Genomic DNA, 14,523 nt, shown 5'->3' on the forward strand with positions numbered 1-14,523 from the left:
TTGATTTATGTGGAATAAATAAGAAAAATGTTGAAAGAGATTTTATCAAATATTATTCTATTATATCTTGTAAAGTTTAGTATTAAAGATAGAAGATAGAAGAATTTAGAAAAAAAATAAACCTTTATTTACAATATAAAAGTTTACAAATGTGTATATATACATTAAAAATAATGCTATCTATTAAAACAATGACAAGTACAAAGAAAATCGACGAAAACAGTGTACAGCTTATATAAAATAGATGTAGGAATTGGTCGTTCTCCTGAAATATTCCTGTGTAAAAAGATGGTTTTCTGACAGGAACATGTCGTCCATTTAGTTTTCATCTTCGCCTTCGCCAGCGTCCGTCGAGTCCATGCCAACTTCCTCGTAATCTTTTTCTAAAGCGGCCAGATCTTCCCTGGCTTCGTTAAATTCACTTTCGTCCATACTCTCTGTCACGTACCTAGATTTGAAAATTTGAAATTTAATTTTGAAACATGAATTTATATTTCATTAAACAAAATATTTCTAGTCGAGAATAAAAGTCTCAAGTAATGGAGGAATTTTTCTTTTCCTAATTTATCTTTGTATCATGGTCATATATAATTTACCAATGAACAAATGCACGTTTGCCGAACATAAGATCAAATTTTCTATTTAGTCTGGTCCATGCCTCAGCGATTGCAGTAGTGTTTGCAAGCAATGCCATAGCTCGCTGTACTTTGGCGAGATCCCCTCCAGGAACTACTGTTGGTGGTTGGTAATTAATTCCTACCTAAAAAATCAAATTTGCGTCTTTAACTATCTACCACACCTCAAAATATATTTCTATTTTTCCACCTAATATTTCAGTTAAGAACATTTCAAATAAAAATGATTATAGATCTTATAAAACACAAGTTCTTTTACTACTAAAATAAAATCCTTCTACCTTAAAACCGGTAGGGCACCAATCGACGAACTGTATCGCCCTCTTCGTCTTAATAGTCGCGATAGACGCGTTCACATCTTTCGGGACCACATCACCTCTATATAACAAGCAGCACGCCATATATTTTCCTCTCTGTGGATTGCATTTGACCATTTGCATTGCAGGCTCGAAACAAGACGACGTTAACTCCATCACCGTCAATTGCTCATGATAAGCTTTTTCAATCGAAACAATTGGCGCATATGTAGCCAAAGGAAAGTGAATCCTGGGATACGGAACCAAATTCGTTTGGAACTCCATTAGATCCACGTTCAGCGCTCCATCGAACCTCAAAGAAGCCGTGATAGAAGACACTATTTGCCCAATTAATCTATTCAAATTCGTATAGGTTGGTCTTTCTATATCTAAGTTTCGCCTGCAGATATCGTAGATCGCCTCGTTATCGACAAGGAACGCGCAGTCCGAGTGTTCTAGTGTCGTATGCGTAGTTAAGATGGCATTGTAAGGTTCTACCACCGCGGTGGAAATTTGTGGAGAGGGATAAATGGCGAACTCGAGCTTAGCTTTCTTGCCATAGTCCATGGAGAGGCGCTCCATTAGAAGGCTGGTGAATCCTGAACCGGTACCACCGCCGAATGCGTGGAAAATTAGGAATCCTTGGAGACCGGTGCACATATCGGCGATCTTGCGAATTCTGTCCAGAACCAGGTCGATTATTTCCTTTCCCAGAGTATAGTGCCCTCGAGCGTAATTGTTCGCCGCGTCCTCTTTACCGGAAATTAGTTGTTCGGGGTGAAATAGCTGATGGTAGGTTCCTGTCCGAACTTCGTCTAAAATGTAGAACGTTTGGGGATGTTGGAAATCGAGATTTTTGTCACTTTCTTACATTCTTATGGCATGTATCATATTTTATAACCAGACTGCGAATATTTATGTAAGTTCGTAATTTTGTAAATATAATTTAGAAAATTGAATACTTTATATGGTTCTTGCAAGCGCATTCTGTGCATTTTTGTATCTTCAAGTTTCCCATAAATTCGTAAAAATCCGCGGTCTGTTTATATATCGTATAAAATATGTCTATTGTATTATGTTTGCAGAGAAGCTTATAGTAAATAATACGACTGAGAGTAGTGTGTCCCTACGTTCAAACTTTATATACAGAAGAAACTTTATACAAAGAATGATTGTATATACTGGAAATTAGAGTTTCTTTTACTTTCATATTTTTTTCAAATAATATATAATATTTTATAATACATATATTATGCGAAATACTGTAGTATCCTGAATACGTAATATTTATTTATTCCTTGTGATTAGGTTAGAATAAAGTATGACACGACAAAGAACTACAAGATGATTTGCTCAGAGCAATTTTTAAATAAAATTTATGTTATTTAAATTAAATCTACCAATGACTGTGGGCTCAAGGTCCAGAAATACAGCCCGTGGGACGTATTTTCCACCGCCGGTCTCGCTGAAGAAAGTTTGAAAACCCTCATCGCTAGAACAGCTCTGAGGCGGAAGCATGCCATCAGGTTGTATGCCATGTTCCAGACAATATAATTCCCAGCAAGCATTGCCCATTTGGACGCCGCCTTGGCCAATGTGAACCGACAGTACTTCACGCTGAAAAATTAAATAAATTTATTCTTTAAAAATTATTTTTCTTTCGTATCAGTTTTATTATTGTAATATTATAATTATTAATATACACAAATTAATTAATAATATGTAGTAATGCGCTCGCTGTTATTAGACATGATTTAAATTATTAACGTAAATTAATAACGATTAGATTGAATGATTTAGAGTTTGCTTCCTAGTAAATGTAAATCTTTTTGGATAAGTTTGGGGACCTTAAAATGTTAGATTTTATATATTCTTACAGGCAATTATTGGAATATTTTCTTATACGAGAAAATTAAATAAATAATTACCATTATGGCGAATTATCGGTAATCGGTGGAACAAAAAGTAGGCTAGACGAATCTTCACAGGATGAACGTCCGAATTCAACTGAATGAACGACACATTTTGTGAAAGGATTTTGTTTCCGTTGCTAAGAAATAACAATTTGTAATGAAACATACGGTGTTTCAATTGCAAACTACAGAATCGCTTCTTACATTGATTTTGAGTTTTCAAGAAATTATTTCATTATTTCCTGCTTCGCTCACAAATATGAATTTGTTTATTTACGCTTTCGAGTTTCGTTTATAAACATTGGTTTATTTATTTACGAAATTTCCGAAAACTTCGAGCGACAAGAATTCTTCTGGCTCGCTAATTTTTAATCTTGGATTTGTTTGCAAACGCTGGCTTGTTCATTTTGTTCATTTACAATTTTTATGCTTGTTTATTTACATTTTCAATGATTGTTTGCAAACATTGATTTGTTTGTTTGGTTGAAAACAGAAAGTCAGCAAGTTTCCTCGTACTTGTGGTAATGTCAGTCTTAAGAAATTCTTTTCAGAAGTGCGCCTAAAAATATGCCAAACTACTTATTTCTAGAATGAAATTGATAGGAATAGGATTAGGAATTTAGTTACGGGTAAATAATAAAACAATTGTTTAATTTTTTCTATGTAAAAATATTCATTTATCAAATAACTTCGTTGAGAATTATATGGTTACAATAATTTGTAATTGAACAATATTCCTAGATTTTCTGTTTTTGCTTAATCACTAAAAGAACGATCTTTTTATTGATCTACCCCTTATTCTGTCTTATCAATACTTACAGTATCTTTAGTTTTCTATGTAGTTTATACAGATTAATACTATATGGTACATATATTTTTATACAAATACTAATATTATAAGCATATCCTAATATTTTAGAATTTTTGCCTTAAGTAATAATATATTAAAAAATTAATGTGTAATGTATCTTGAAATTATTAAATTGTTCTTAATGTTCTGAAGGTTATCAAAGATTGTTAAAATATATATGTTAGCAATTACTATTGACGAATAAAGTTCAATTTTTGAAGAGATTAGTCACCCCTGAATGATGATCACCCCTGTTGCAAGAACATTTTTTCAGCTACATCAAGCGGACGAGGTGGCCGAGAGGTTAAGGCGTTGGACTGCTAATCCAATGTGCTCTGCACGCGTGGGTTCGAATCCCATCCTCGTCGATTACTTTTTGCTTGTAACATTTTGTTGAATTTGATCTGTTATTTTCGAATTATTCACGTAACACTCATATAGGAAATCATATACTTATTAAATACTAAAACTAATGAATATATATATATTTATTTATTTCGTATTTTCACTTCTATATGGTACATCTTCCATCCTAATTTCTACAGCGCATATCTCAATTTACGTCTCATATTTCCATATTCGTTATGTTGCAGTATATTCTTCATAGGTATTTCCTCACATCCTACGTCCAATATTTATTAAACCATATCTCATATTCCGCGTATTTCCTACATTCCATATCCTACGCCCTATTACCTTTTCCCTACATCCAAAATCAAACTACCAATTTTCCTAAATTCATTTCCTATATCTTATGCTCTAAAACATCATACATAATAAACAGAAATTTTCCCACATATCATACAATGCAACCTATAAAATGAAATTCATTTCTAACCAATTTCTAACAAGATCCATAAGAAATCGGTTTTTCCCACAAACAAAATTAATTCACAAAATCCACAGAAAATTGTCTAATCTGAATAAATAGAATTATTAGACTTAAATTTGAAAAGTGAGAAGTAAGACGTGATGAAGGATATTAGATGTAAGAAGTGGAATATTAGTATGAGATAGGGAATATTGGATGTCAGATGTGAGTATTGAGAAATGAAGTAAGGAGTATGAAATGTGAGATGTGGGAAATACATGCATATGTTTGTACAAACATCGTACGTGAAGCAAATTCGACAAGTTAATTATTGCTTGCATGTTAGTTATATAAGACAGAAATGAATTGCATGCAATTACATTTAATCTGGAGAAAGAGACAGGCAGTGTCATAAATAAAAATCAAAACTGCTACAAGGAAACACTCGTAAGTTTCATTCTATATAAAGTATTGTTTATTTATCCAAATTATATTTATTATTTAATTATTATAAAAATAGCATTTATTATATATTAATCGTCAAATTTGAATAGTATAACAGTAGATTATACATATAATATATAATTAATGTTGTATATGTGTCACTGGTTGCAAAATTGAAATGTGTGACATCTATTTCTGTGTTAATCATTAAGGCACCCTTCAGATTGTAAATATGTTAAGCTATGAGATTCTTGGCAGTGAGTGAATTAAAAGAAGTTATATTAGTTTAGAAATATTTTTGATCGTGTTAGTCAATCATTTTCTGTTCCGTTTTAACGAATACGCGATATTTTCTTACTCTTGTCGTTTTCTATCGGTGGTGGCGGCCCTTTGGCGCTTTGGTGTCGGCTATATACACTGGAAAAAAACGATTATAAGATAACCCAATAAGCGCTTATGTTTAAAATAAGTAGATAATACATACTATCTATATGTTTCAGAACGTATGTAATCCATAACATGAGAAATGCCAACTTGCAGTTGATCGCCTATTGGTATAACCCATGGATTAAACTCCATTCTAAACACTGCTTTATTACTTACTAAATCCAGATTTCCTAAATTATTAAATTTAGATTATTTTTTTTATTGGATCCATCCTTTTTTTTTTAAAGATGTTAATCTTATTTTACATGAGTATATATACCTATTTCAGGAGGTAAAACCGTTAATCGATTCCCTTGAATGTGTAATTCCCTGAGTCGCGTTAATTCGCCGATTTCTTTTGGTAATTCGACTAAATCATTTTCCCTCAATACAAGCTGCAATAGAAACACACAATTAGATGCTAGGAATAAATAAGAGGAACAAAACCATATTTTAATACAAGAACATGCTATTACTTACGATTTGTAAATTTTTTAATTGCCCAATTTCAGGAGGTAGATATTCAAAATCATTATCAGCTAAATATAGTGCTCTTAAGGTTTCTGTAAAAAGAAGTATTCTTTGAATATATAATTAAATATAATCTTAAAACATTAAAATGTTACTAACCCATCATAAAAAAGTTTCCTGGTAAATTCTTCTCGCTCAGATTATTATAAGTTAAATCTAAGACTTCTAATACTGGAAAAGCACCAAATCCACGTGGAAGCACATCTAATCTGTTCATCCTGTAAATGTATTTAAATAAAATGTTGTAAATTAACGATAATTCAAGTAAAGAACTTACCCTACATTAAGAATCCGTAGCTTTGGCATTTGTGACAATGAAATTGGAAGCTCGGTAATATGATTATTAAACAGATTCAATATCTCCAAATTGACTAGATTTGCAAGACCTGGTGGTACAGCTGTATAAAGGAAACGATATAAATAAAAGATATAATTTATCACAAATAAGTGTAAAAATATTTGTAAATCTACCTTGAATTTTATTGTGACTCAAAGTCAACCTTGTAATGTTAATCATATTAACTGAAACAGAAAAAATATCTTGGTCTACCATTGTAAACATTTAAAGCTTAAATATATGTGTTCCAAATTGCCAAATGAACTAATATTATTAAATTATTATTAAATTGAAGAATATGATCAACAATATCAACAACCATTGAGTGGATATTCATATTAATTCAGAAATTAAAAAGAAACATCACTCCTGTTAACAAAACAATCATCATTTCAAACATTTGGAGCTTAAAAATGTGTTTCAAAACAATAAATAAAATATAGTTAATAAAATAATATGAATATACTCAATAATAATATCAGTAATGATACTGCAAACATTTATGTTAATTTAAAAATGAAAGAATTCACAAAGAAAAATTATTTTTGTCAACAATGTTCCAGATTTTTAAAGTATTATCTTTCAAAGTCCTTGTCCGCGCATGCGTGGACACGCCCACAGCGTGGACAAGCAACAAATGGCCACCTCGGATTTCCATCCGCTCCAAAAACCAGTCAGGACAAGTTGCCTAATTTGGCGAACGGAACGAGACCCACGAAGATATGGTAGACTCACGCAATCCTGGCATCTCCTCGAATGTCGAGATACTCTTATCCGCGAGATCCAACTCCGGATTCTGGATCTCGCGGGCCTCATCGAGCACCTTCTTCGCTTTTGACATCTTCCCCGCTGGAATACACGACACTGGTGCCTGATTCATTGCGCGCGCAATTCTACACACACGTCAGTATGCTTTAAATAAACATGCGCGCAACCTCCCGCAACTTGACACACGACACGACTCACTGACTTCATTTTATCAGAGATGAGTAGGGAGATCGCTGATGATGGGAGAAATTCAGTCAAAACACGCACCACAAATTACCGCCTCTAGCGGTCAAACGACAGAACTATATGCACATTTCTTTCACCAACGCTTCTGTTGGGAGGAATATGCAATCGCACAGCGGACGCAGAAAACGTGCGTTCGTACCAAGCTGCACATAGCTGGTAGAAAACAGGCGCTTAGTGGCGATTCGAAAACGGGAGACACTGTACCGTACATCGAGTAATTATAAATTTTTTATCGTTATTTTCGTACGAAAAGTGCTTCACTTGCATTGGTCACGCGGCGGAATCAAAATATTGTAAATTTATATCTTTTTAGGATTGTAAGATATGTACGTGCATATGTTTTGAGACTTCAAAGTTGTTTGTCGTATCCCGGTAAATTTCATATTCTGTAATGAATTATACACTGTATATGTACTGCGATTTAACTTTTCTTTCAATCTTGTGGAATTGAAATGATTAAGTTTATTCAAAAGCTTTACGTTGTTAGTAGCAAAAGCTTCGTGTACTTGTAACATATTATAAATTACACATAAAATATAAAATATATAAAAATTACTGCACTTTTTAAAAAATTATAAAATTAAGCTTATATCAGAAACGTAGTGAATTCTTATATTTCACAATACTTTATTAAATACATATTTTAATAGAACTATCCTACTATGGATTTTAATATACAATTCTTACCCAAGGAGCGTTTCCACCCAAGTTATTGATCCATCTACAGATGGCGACACGAATTCGATCTTCTTTCAGGACCATTTCATCTCGTCTATGCACTAACTTAATCCCATAATACATTCTCACCTATCCGTGAAACCCATGCAACCTTACATCTTACCTATGTAAATACAGCGAACGTAGATACGCTTTATGTCGTATAGAAGGGAGGCAATGCAATTCCGAATAATTACCGACAGATCATAATCGAAACGATTAGCACGATTAGCGAACAGTAACGAAGCATTAATCGGCGATATACATAATGCAGCGTCGTACGCGTGTATAACTAATTAACGAAGATAAAAAGGCGGTTTATGTAATTGCGTCTCGTAATTACCGGCCGGTATCGAGCGAATGATGCGATAACCTCATCGGCCGGTTTCAGCAATGTTAAGAATTTTTGCCCGGTCGAACTGCGGTTGAAATCGGAGCGGCTCGCATTCCAAGATGGGTTTCAGTGGAACAGCGATGTGCGTTCAGTGATATTAATGATAAATAAGAACAGCAGAAAATGAGTTTTACTCGCGGCTCTTAAAGGGAACGAGATCAAGGACCGAAGACACACACCTTCCGGCTGTTGATTGACACCGATTCATTTTCCTCATATGCCCATATCTGCATATTTCAAGCACGCAAGAAGACTGAGATATTTTCTCAAAAGCGTTTTTTTTTTTCATTTTTGTACGAAATATTTCATTTGAAATAATATTTCCTTCTTGCGTTACAAATTTATTTTATTTATTACTCGTACTATATTTACTTTTATTATATTTGCTTCTGACTGAGCTTCAAAAATTAAGAATAATTGATAGTTTTAATTCTTATTCGTTGTATGTCGGAGAATCTATGAAATAATTCTGACGGATGAAGTTATACCCGTAAAGACGTTTACGAGATTCTTCGGTATTAAAATTGTTTTTATTTCTATTTGTAGTAAACTGTAAATAGGATGCTGTGTGTTTAAAACGTGAAGAAAACTGGTGAACGTTAATCCACGCATAATTCTAGAATATATGGTAATTCGAATATACGGAATATAATCGTTTATATTCGATAAAAATATAAACGTTGTTTAGAAAACGTACGCTATACGTCCGATTTACGGCCGCCAGTATATTTTTAATACGTTAGAAAAATACTTTCATCACGTACTGTAAGAAAACCATGACAGTAATTTAATAGATGCTTACATAAAGCATAAATATCAAAACCCAATTATAAGATTTCCATCTCTTCCTCATAGTATTCCGCAGGCTATAAAAATATCTTCATAAATATTTCCAAACTTTAATTTAACTATCCTGGCTATTATTCATCTTCTGTTCCTAAAGCGCATTGCACCTTTTTCCCACCTAAATCATTCTTGATCGACAAAAATCGCGCATCGTTCGAATTATCGCGAATCTAACCTCATCACGAGTCAACTTCAACAATACTCACATTAATCACGCGAAAATATCAGCAGCGATAATACTTAACCTAACAACTGGAAAATTAATCAAATTACTTCGATCGCCAGGTATAATCGACCTTCTCCTCGAGATCGTATACATCGATTACCATCGGCGTGTATTCCTTCAACCTCCCTCGTATAAATCCTAGGCAGCTCCTTCCCCGAAGGATTCTAACCCAGAAGAATCGCGACGCTCCTTCGAGGCCAGCACGCGGTGTTTTGTTTGTTAACAAAGCGATGGCAGTGATAGAAGGCAGTGATGGGTATTGGAAACTCATCGATCGTTTCGAAACGAATCGATGTTTTTCAAGACTGTCAAAATTCGATTCACTTCACTGAAAGTTTGGAAAGTTGTTCGCGTCTCCGACATCTTAAATTTTCTCAATAAATTCTCTTTAATATTTAACGTCAATGATACATACTGTTTGGATTAAAGCATTTAAAATGCTTGTAAAATATTGACTACACCTCAAGCTTTCCAGATTTATCGGAATAATCAGGACCTTCGAGACTTTCAAGATTTTTTAGATTTCTAAGACTTACAAGACTTTTAAGATTCCTAGGACCTACAAGATTTCTAAGACTAACAAGATTTTTAAGACTTCTAAGACTCGCCAGACTTAAGACTTACAAGACTTTCAAGATCTTTAGGTTTTCCAAGACTTATAAGACTTTCAAGATCTTTAGCTTTTCCAAGACTTACAAGACTTTCAAGACATTCAACATTGTTAAGATTTCCAAGACTTACAAGATTTCTAAGATCTGCAAGATTTCCAAGACTTCTATGCCTTTTAAGATTTCCAAGACTTTCAAGCTTTCAGGAGTTTCAGCGTATCGAATCCTGTTCGAAGTGTTTCGAATTGTTCGCCACACGCACGTATCCGATGCGATTGGAAGTGCTTGACAACCCATCACTACCAACAGGGCAGGACAACGCGGTAAGTCGACCTGTACCTCGTCTGCGTTAAAAGTACGAAGAGTGTGGCGCCAAAGAGTACCTGAGGGCGTCCTGAGGTTACCGACCTTGGCGTACACCGTAAAGGACAGAGCTGTTCGAGGGATGCCCCTCCTGCATCCATCATTGCTATCCAGTAATCAGTACCAAGCTACATTATCGGTTAATTTACCGTCATCGTTGTCTGAAAAAGCAAATCTCGTTTCATACTCCGTGAAAAACGCTCGAATCGGCCGATTAAACGTCGCGACATTTCTTTCTGTCATATCCGTAATGGCGGAAATCATCCACACGATCATGGCATTGAAGAAGCTTTTATAATGGCGGATAACGTTCATTAACTTCCTCCGGGTCGATCAGGCTTCTGAAGTTTTTCCGTTATCGCTCTGAAAACTTTTTAATTTTCTGGCATAGTAACAGGAAGCAATTTTTATTTTTGCACGATAGATAAACGATTTGCAGTAGTAGACGAAAGAAAGTTTAGTTTGCCAAGTGATTTATTTGCGTATATGTACATATTGGTAATTTTTCTATTAGATATTTTTCAATTATGCATGTCATATTTGTTCATTTGTTCTTATCAAATGTACAGTCTGTTTCATAAAATTGTGCTACTTTCTGTATCACTTACATAGGTTAGGCAAACTTTCCTTCGTCCTTTATTATATTTTATGTTTATTCCCTAAATTTTACGATGTGAGTAAAATTACTTAACGTTAATATTACAAAGAATTATTATCGATATTCGTCATTTGCCAACAATTACTTTTTACATTTTAATCAAAACACGAACCCATCAAAGTTCGAGAAGATCAAGCGGCAATTTCTTTTCGAAGTGAATGTCACGTGACCCGCTATGCGCAGAAAGATGCGCGCATCGATTTATTCGGCACGATCTGATGGAGACGCAAATGCAAAATGACACGAGCGTCGATATAAATGCATCTTCGAGATCGTTGCAATGGAAAGAAATGGACGTTGGGCGATTGTCGGACGCGTATTATAATCTTGTATCGAATAATACTGTTTGTTAGTCGGCCGGACGTTTTATAACATCGGCAGCACGTAACATATAAATTACATGCACCGCGTTTATAACTTGTACGGCCGCGACTATAAGTTATAAGGCGTCGTACGATCTATGAGTTATAACTGTTACGATGATAATTTATAAGTAACAACTGCCGAAGTTATAACGCCCGAGGTGTACAGAAGACGTAGCGCCTCGACACTTATATTCGCCCGCGATGGATGCGAATCGAACGTAAATTTCGCGCTCAGGGTTGCGCGGGACTTTTAGAGCCTTCGCGATATTTAGATATCCCATATGAGGCCGTTTATCAGCCGACTAAGACTGAAGGTTAATTTGCTTGGTGTGTCTTGTTCCTCTTGTTCTGGGGAGCTACCTAACTTAAAAGACGAAGAGCGAAACAGTAAGTCGATGTAGAAATTAAAAAGTTGGTTGGTTGCGGTTAAGGTTGGTAGTAAGTATCAATGAGATTTATGGTGTACCTTTGCTACCAGTTTTAATCTGATTATTTTCAACAACTTGTTGCTTTAAGCTCTATAGCTTTGATACAACACGACGAGGCAATTATTGTATATTGTTTCTTCCCATAGTTCTGTGAAACGAAGGATCTTTTTTCGTTTATTGTTATTCTTTGTTATGGTGAATTTATATCCTACATTCATCTTCCATCATAGTTGTGTATCTTATGAAACAGCATGGCTCTTTAGTCAATTAATTCGTCCTTTATTCATGTAATTCTTAGCAAGTGTTCTATGAAATCCTCCTTTGATTTTGACCAAGCGTACAATAGGCATGTAAATACATTGCATTGATTCAAACAATTGTCCACGACATTATATACCAAAAGCTGTAATATTCTTCAGAGATCTTTGGAGATACTACTCCGGAAATCTACTTGATAAATCATTACTCACCTGGACCCTCTTACCGAACTTATTTGGATCGATATTACCACCAAAATTGTACAAGTCACAAGTTACAAGTGGCGCGAATAAGTTGTCATTGTAACAGATTTAGCGATAGATCAACTGAAATTCCATACCTATTCTACGTCTATCCTACTTCTACTATTCGATGTAAAATAAAAAGAAACGCCTAGGACCCTAGCAATCTTCGTCATCTACGACCTGTCACTCACCCGCTCCACAAAAATACAATTATTCGGTAAATTATCGCGCAGGAGGTCTCTCAAGCAGAGCTCTATTTCGCCACGTGTAAAAGAATACTTGGAACTAGACGAAGTGAAGAGGATCAATAAAAATCGAGTTCAACAGCATTTTAAGAGTCAGGTTGATCGCAGCGTGACCGGAAAAGCCTACGCGCGCGCGAGCTCGTCTTTTACACAGGGGGACCTGCGCCCGTGCATAAATCTCGAAGAACGCGGGCTCTCTGGGTGCGTTCCTCTTCGAGACAGGCGCACGTGCGTTCGCACGCGTGTATGGCCGGGATGAGACCTCCGCGGACAACGGCGGCGGAGCCCACGAGAAACAGGCGATCCTTGGAGAAAGGGGCAGCGCTGCGACGTAGGAGGGGAGTCCACGTGGAATATCCAGTGCAGCATGTAAAAGCCCGTTATGCTTGGGACGTGGTGTTAGCGTGGTGCATAGGCGCACATGCATTAGCATGGCGTACGCTATAAATAGATGTAGCAGACCGCAGATCCTAGCCATTCCGCCGCCTCCTCCGCCTTCCCTCGCGTATCAGAATGCACTTGGTAGTCGCGAGCCTCCGTACACCCTGGCACTGTTCGAGTTTCTGCAAAAGAGACGTCGCTGATTGTGCAAGGAGCATTCTTTTTATATGTTCTCTGTAGAATAAAAGATCGAAGGTATTGTGTGTGTATGTATGCTGTCTATCGGTTTCAGATGATCGGTTGGTGCGTATTTCTCTACGAATACGGAGTTATGGGAACGTGGAAATCGGCAGCTGGATAATAAGTTTAGGTTTTATTAAATCGAGACGTTCAATGTTTCAATGGCGAGCTGAGAAAGAAATAATTTTTGCTAGTTGTTTGGGAATGAACAGAATGATCTTGTAAATGGGATTCTGTTCAAAGGAGAACCAACTTGAATAATACACTGAGAAATTAATAAGCACTACTTGTATTACTGGAACTACAATAGTAGATTTAGATATTTTATCTTTGTAATTGTTAAGAATGTACAGAAAAGCGTTCTTGACAATGTTAATATTCATTTTTATTAATATATGAAGGATTATACGTATAATATTACAATAAAAATATGATTATTAAATATCAAAGTTCTGAAACTCAAAGCCACAAAAATTAATAAGGAAGAAAGAAACAAGAATAATAAAAGTGACTGTATCTAAGATTCCAGTGTTGACATTATCTACACTCTTGATTTACGTCCATAACTACTTATAGCAGTGCTAAATTCAAGGTATCAAGATGTATCTAATTGACCCAGATATCCAAATCCTGTTAAGTCTTTTAAAATAGTATCATTTTCCACTGATTAAATCTGAAATATCATACATATATACTGTTTATTACCGATTTACTATTCCAACTGTCCAAATAGTAGAACAACTTCGACCGAAGTAAATAAAATTGCTAAAAATTGCAATCATGCTTCTAGAAAGATAACAGCGACGTTTCTTCTTGATTCGATCGTCGTCACGCGTCCTCCCGCGATGGTAGCAATGTAACTGGAATCGAAAAGGCAATCAGTGATCGCCGATACACGCGACAAAAGTTAAACAGTAGCCACGTTCGGTCGACTGGTTACAACCGGATCAAAGGAAAATGAAAAATGACGAAACGAATGAGGAAGAGAGATAGAGAGGAAAAAGGAGGAAATACCTGGGCCTCCTGAACTGGCTGTCCAGTCGTAACACCTGCTGGCCGTGTCGTAACTTGTCTGACATCCTCATTGCCGAAAACAGAAGCTGCCTGTGTCTGGATCGGCCGGTATACCGGTATCTCATAACGGCCTGTGCCACGAAAATGGTGTTTTAAATCGCACGCTGGCGTCATATCGGCGCCTTATTAACGTTGGCGACAGGTCCACTCTGCTGGCTCATGCCAGATCTCTTGGTAACCGCACAGGAAGTATAGATTCGCCAAACCAGCTACCATCA

General features: G+C 35.7%; 2 protein-coding genes, 1 long non-coding RNA gene and 1 other non-coding gene across 9 annotated transcripts in view; 1 reads left to right on the forward strand and 3 right to left on the reverse strand.

Annotated features, from left to right (window-relative positions):
• Positions 1–104: 104 nt before the first annotated feature.
• LOC100647677 (tubulin alpha-1 chain) lies at positions 105–2,543 on the reverse strand. Its single transcript, XM_012317247.3, has 4 exons — positions 2,332–2,543; positions 917–1,746; positions 597–760; positions 105–448 (listed from the first exon to the last, which is right to left on the reverse strand). Exons 1-4 carry the CDS (start codon positions 2,504–2,506, stop codon positions 319–321), a joined length of 1,299 nt encoding a protein of 432 aa, XP_012172637.2. The 5' UTR covers positions 2,507–2,543; the 3' UTR covers positions 105–318.
• Positions 2,544–3,980: 1,437 nt separating this feature from the next.
• TRNAS-GCU lies at positions 3,981–4,062 on the forward strand. Its single transcript has one exon. It is a non-coding gene; the product is annotated as a tRNA-Ser (tRNA).
• An 895-nt stretch (positions 4,063–4,957) lies between these two features.
• LOC100647557 (ras suppressor protein 1) lies at positions 4,958–7,218 on the reverse strand. Of its 2 annotated transcripts, none has more exons than XM_012317243.3 (8): positions 6,979–7,218; positions 6,378–6,428; positions 6,184–6,304; positions 6,006–6,124; positions 5,856–5,938; positions 5,656–5,770; positions 5,434–5,566; positions 4,958–5,366 (listed from the first exon to the last, which is right to left on the reverse strand). In XM_012317243.3, the coding sequence occupies exons 1-8, from the start codon at positions 7,121–7,123 to the stop codon at positions 5,282–5,284; spliced, it is 852 nt and encodes a 283-aa protein (XP_012172633.1). In that variant the 5' UTR covers positions 7,124–7,218; the 3' UTR covers positions 4,958–5,281. The 2 variants fall into 2 exon arrangements, with proteins under 2 accessions (XP_012172633.1, XP_012172634.1); XM_012317244.3 differs by having other exon boundaries at positions 6,889–6,997.
• Positions 7,219–12,118: 4,900 nt separating this feature from the next.
• The window catches only part of LOC110119178, a 131,701-nt gene continuing 129,296 nt past the window's right edge, over positions 12,119–14,523 (reverse strand). For 2 of the 5 annotated variants that reach the window (XR_007226430.1, XR_007226432.1), the window contains 2 exons: positions 14,246–14,376; positions 12,119–13,173 (listed from right to left, as the gene is read on the reverse strand). This is a non-coding gene — a long non-coding RNA (uncharacterized LOC110119178). Of the gene's footprint in view, positions 13,174–13,936; positions 14,092–14,245; positions 14,377–14,523 lie in introns of all 5 variants that reach the window. The other 3 variants (XR_002308432.2, XR_002308433.2, XR_007226431.1) reach the window with 2 other exon arrangements.

This window comes from Bombus terrestris, chromosome 15 (assembly GCF_910591885.1).
Source record: "Bombus terrestris chromosome 15, iyBomTerr1.2, whole genome shotgun sequence".
In the NCBI taxonomy this organism is placed as follows: Eukaryota; Metazoa; Arthropoda; class Insecta; order Hymenoptera; family Apidae; genus Bombus; species Bombus terrestris.

Excerpts from the sequence above, each read along its gene's own strand:
- LOC100647557 (XM_012317243.3), bottom strand. The coding sequence starts at position 7,123 with ATGAATCAGGCACCAGTGTCGTGTATTCCAGCGGGGAAGATGTCAAAA. Across the intron at positions 5,771-5,855 it reads AATTAAAAAATTTACAAATC|CTTGTATTGAGGGAAAATGA; the intron begins GTAAGTAATAGC and ends TTTCTATTGCAG. Across the intron at positions 5,367-5,433 it reads CGTTCTGAAACATATAGATA|TGTATATAGCCGACACCAAA; the intron begins GTATGTATTATC and ends GTTTTTTTCCAG.
- LOC100647677 (XM_012317247.3), bottom strand. The coding sequence starts at position 2,506 with ATGGGCAATGCTTGCTGGGAATTATATTGTCTGGAACATGGCATACAA. Across the intron at positions 1,747-2,331 it reads CCTTGAGCCCACAGTCATTG|ACGAAGTTCGGACAGGAACC; the intron begins GTAGATTTAATT and ends TCTACATTTTAG. Across the intron at positions 449-596 it reads AAACGTGCATTTGTTCATTG|GTACGTGACAGAGAGTATGG; the intron begins GTAAATTATATA and ends TTTCAAATCTAG.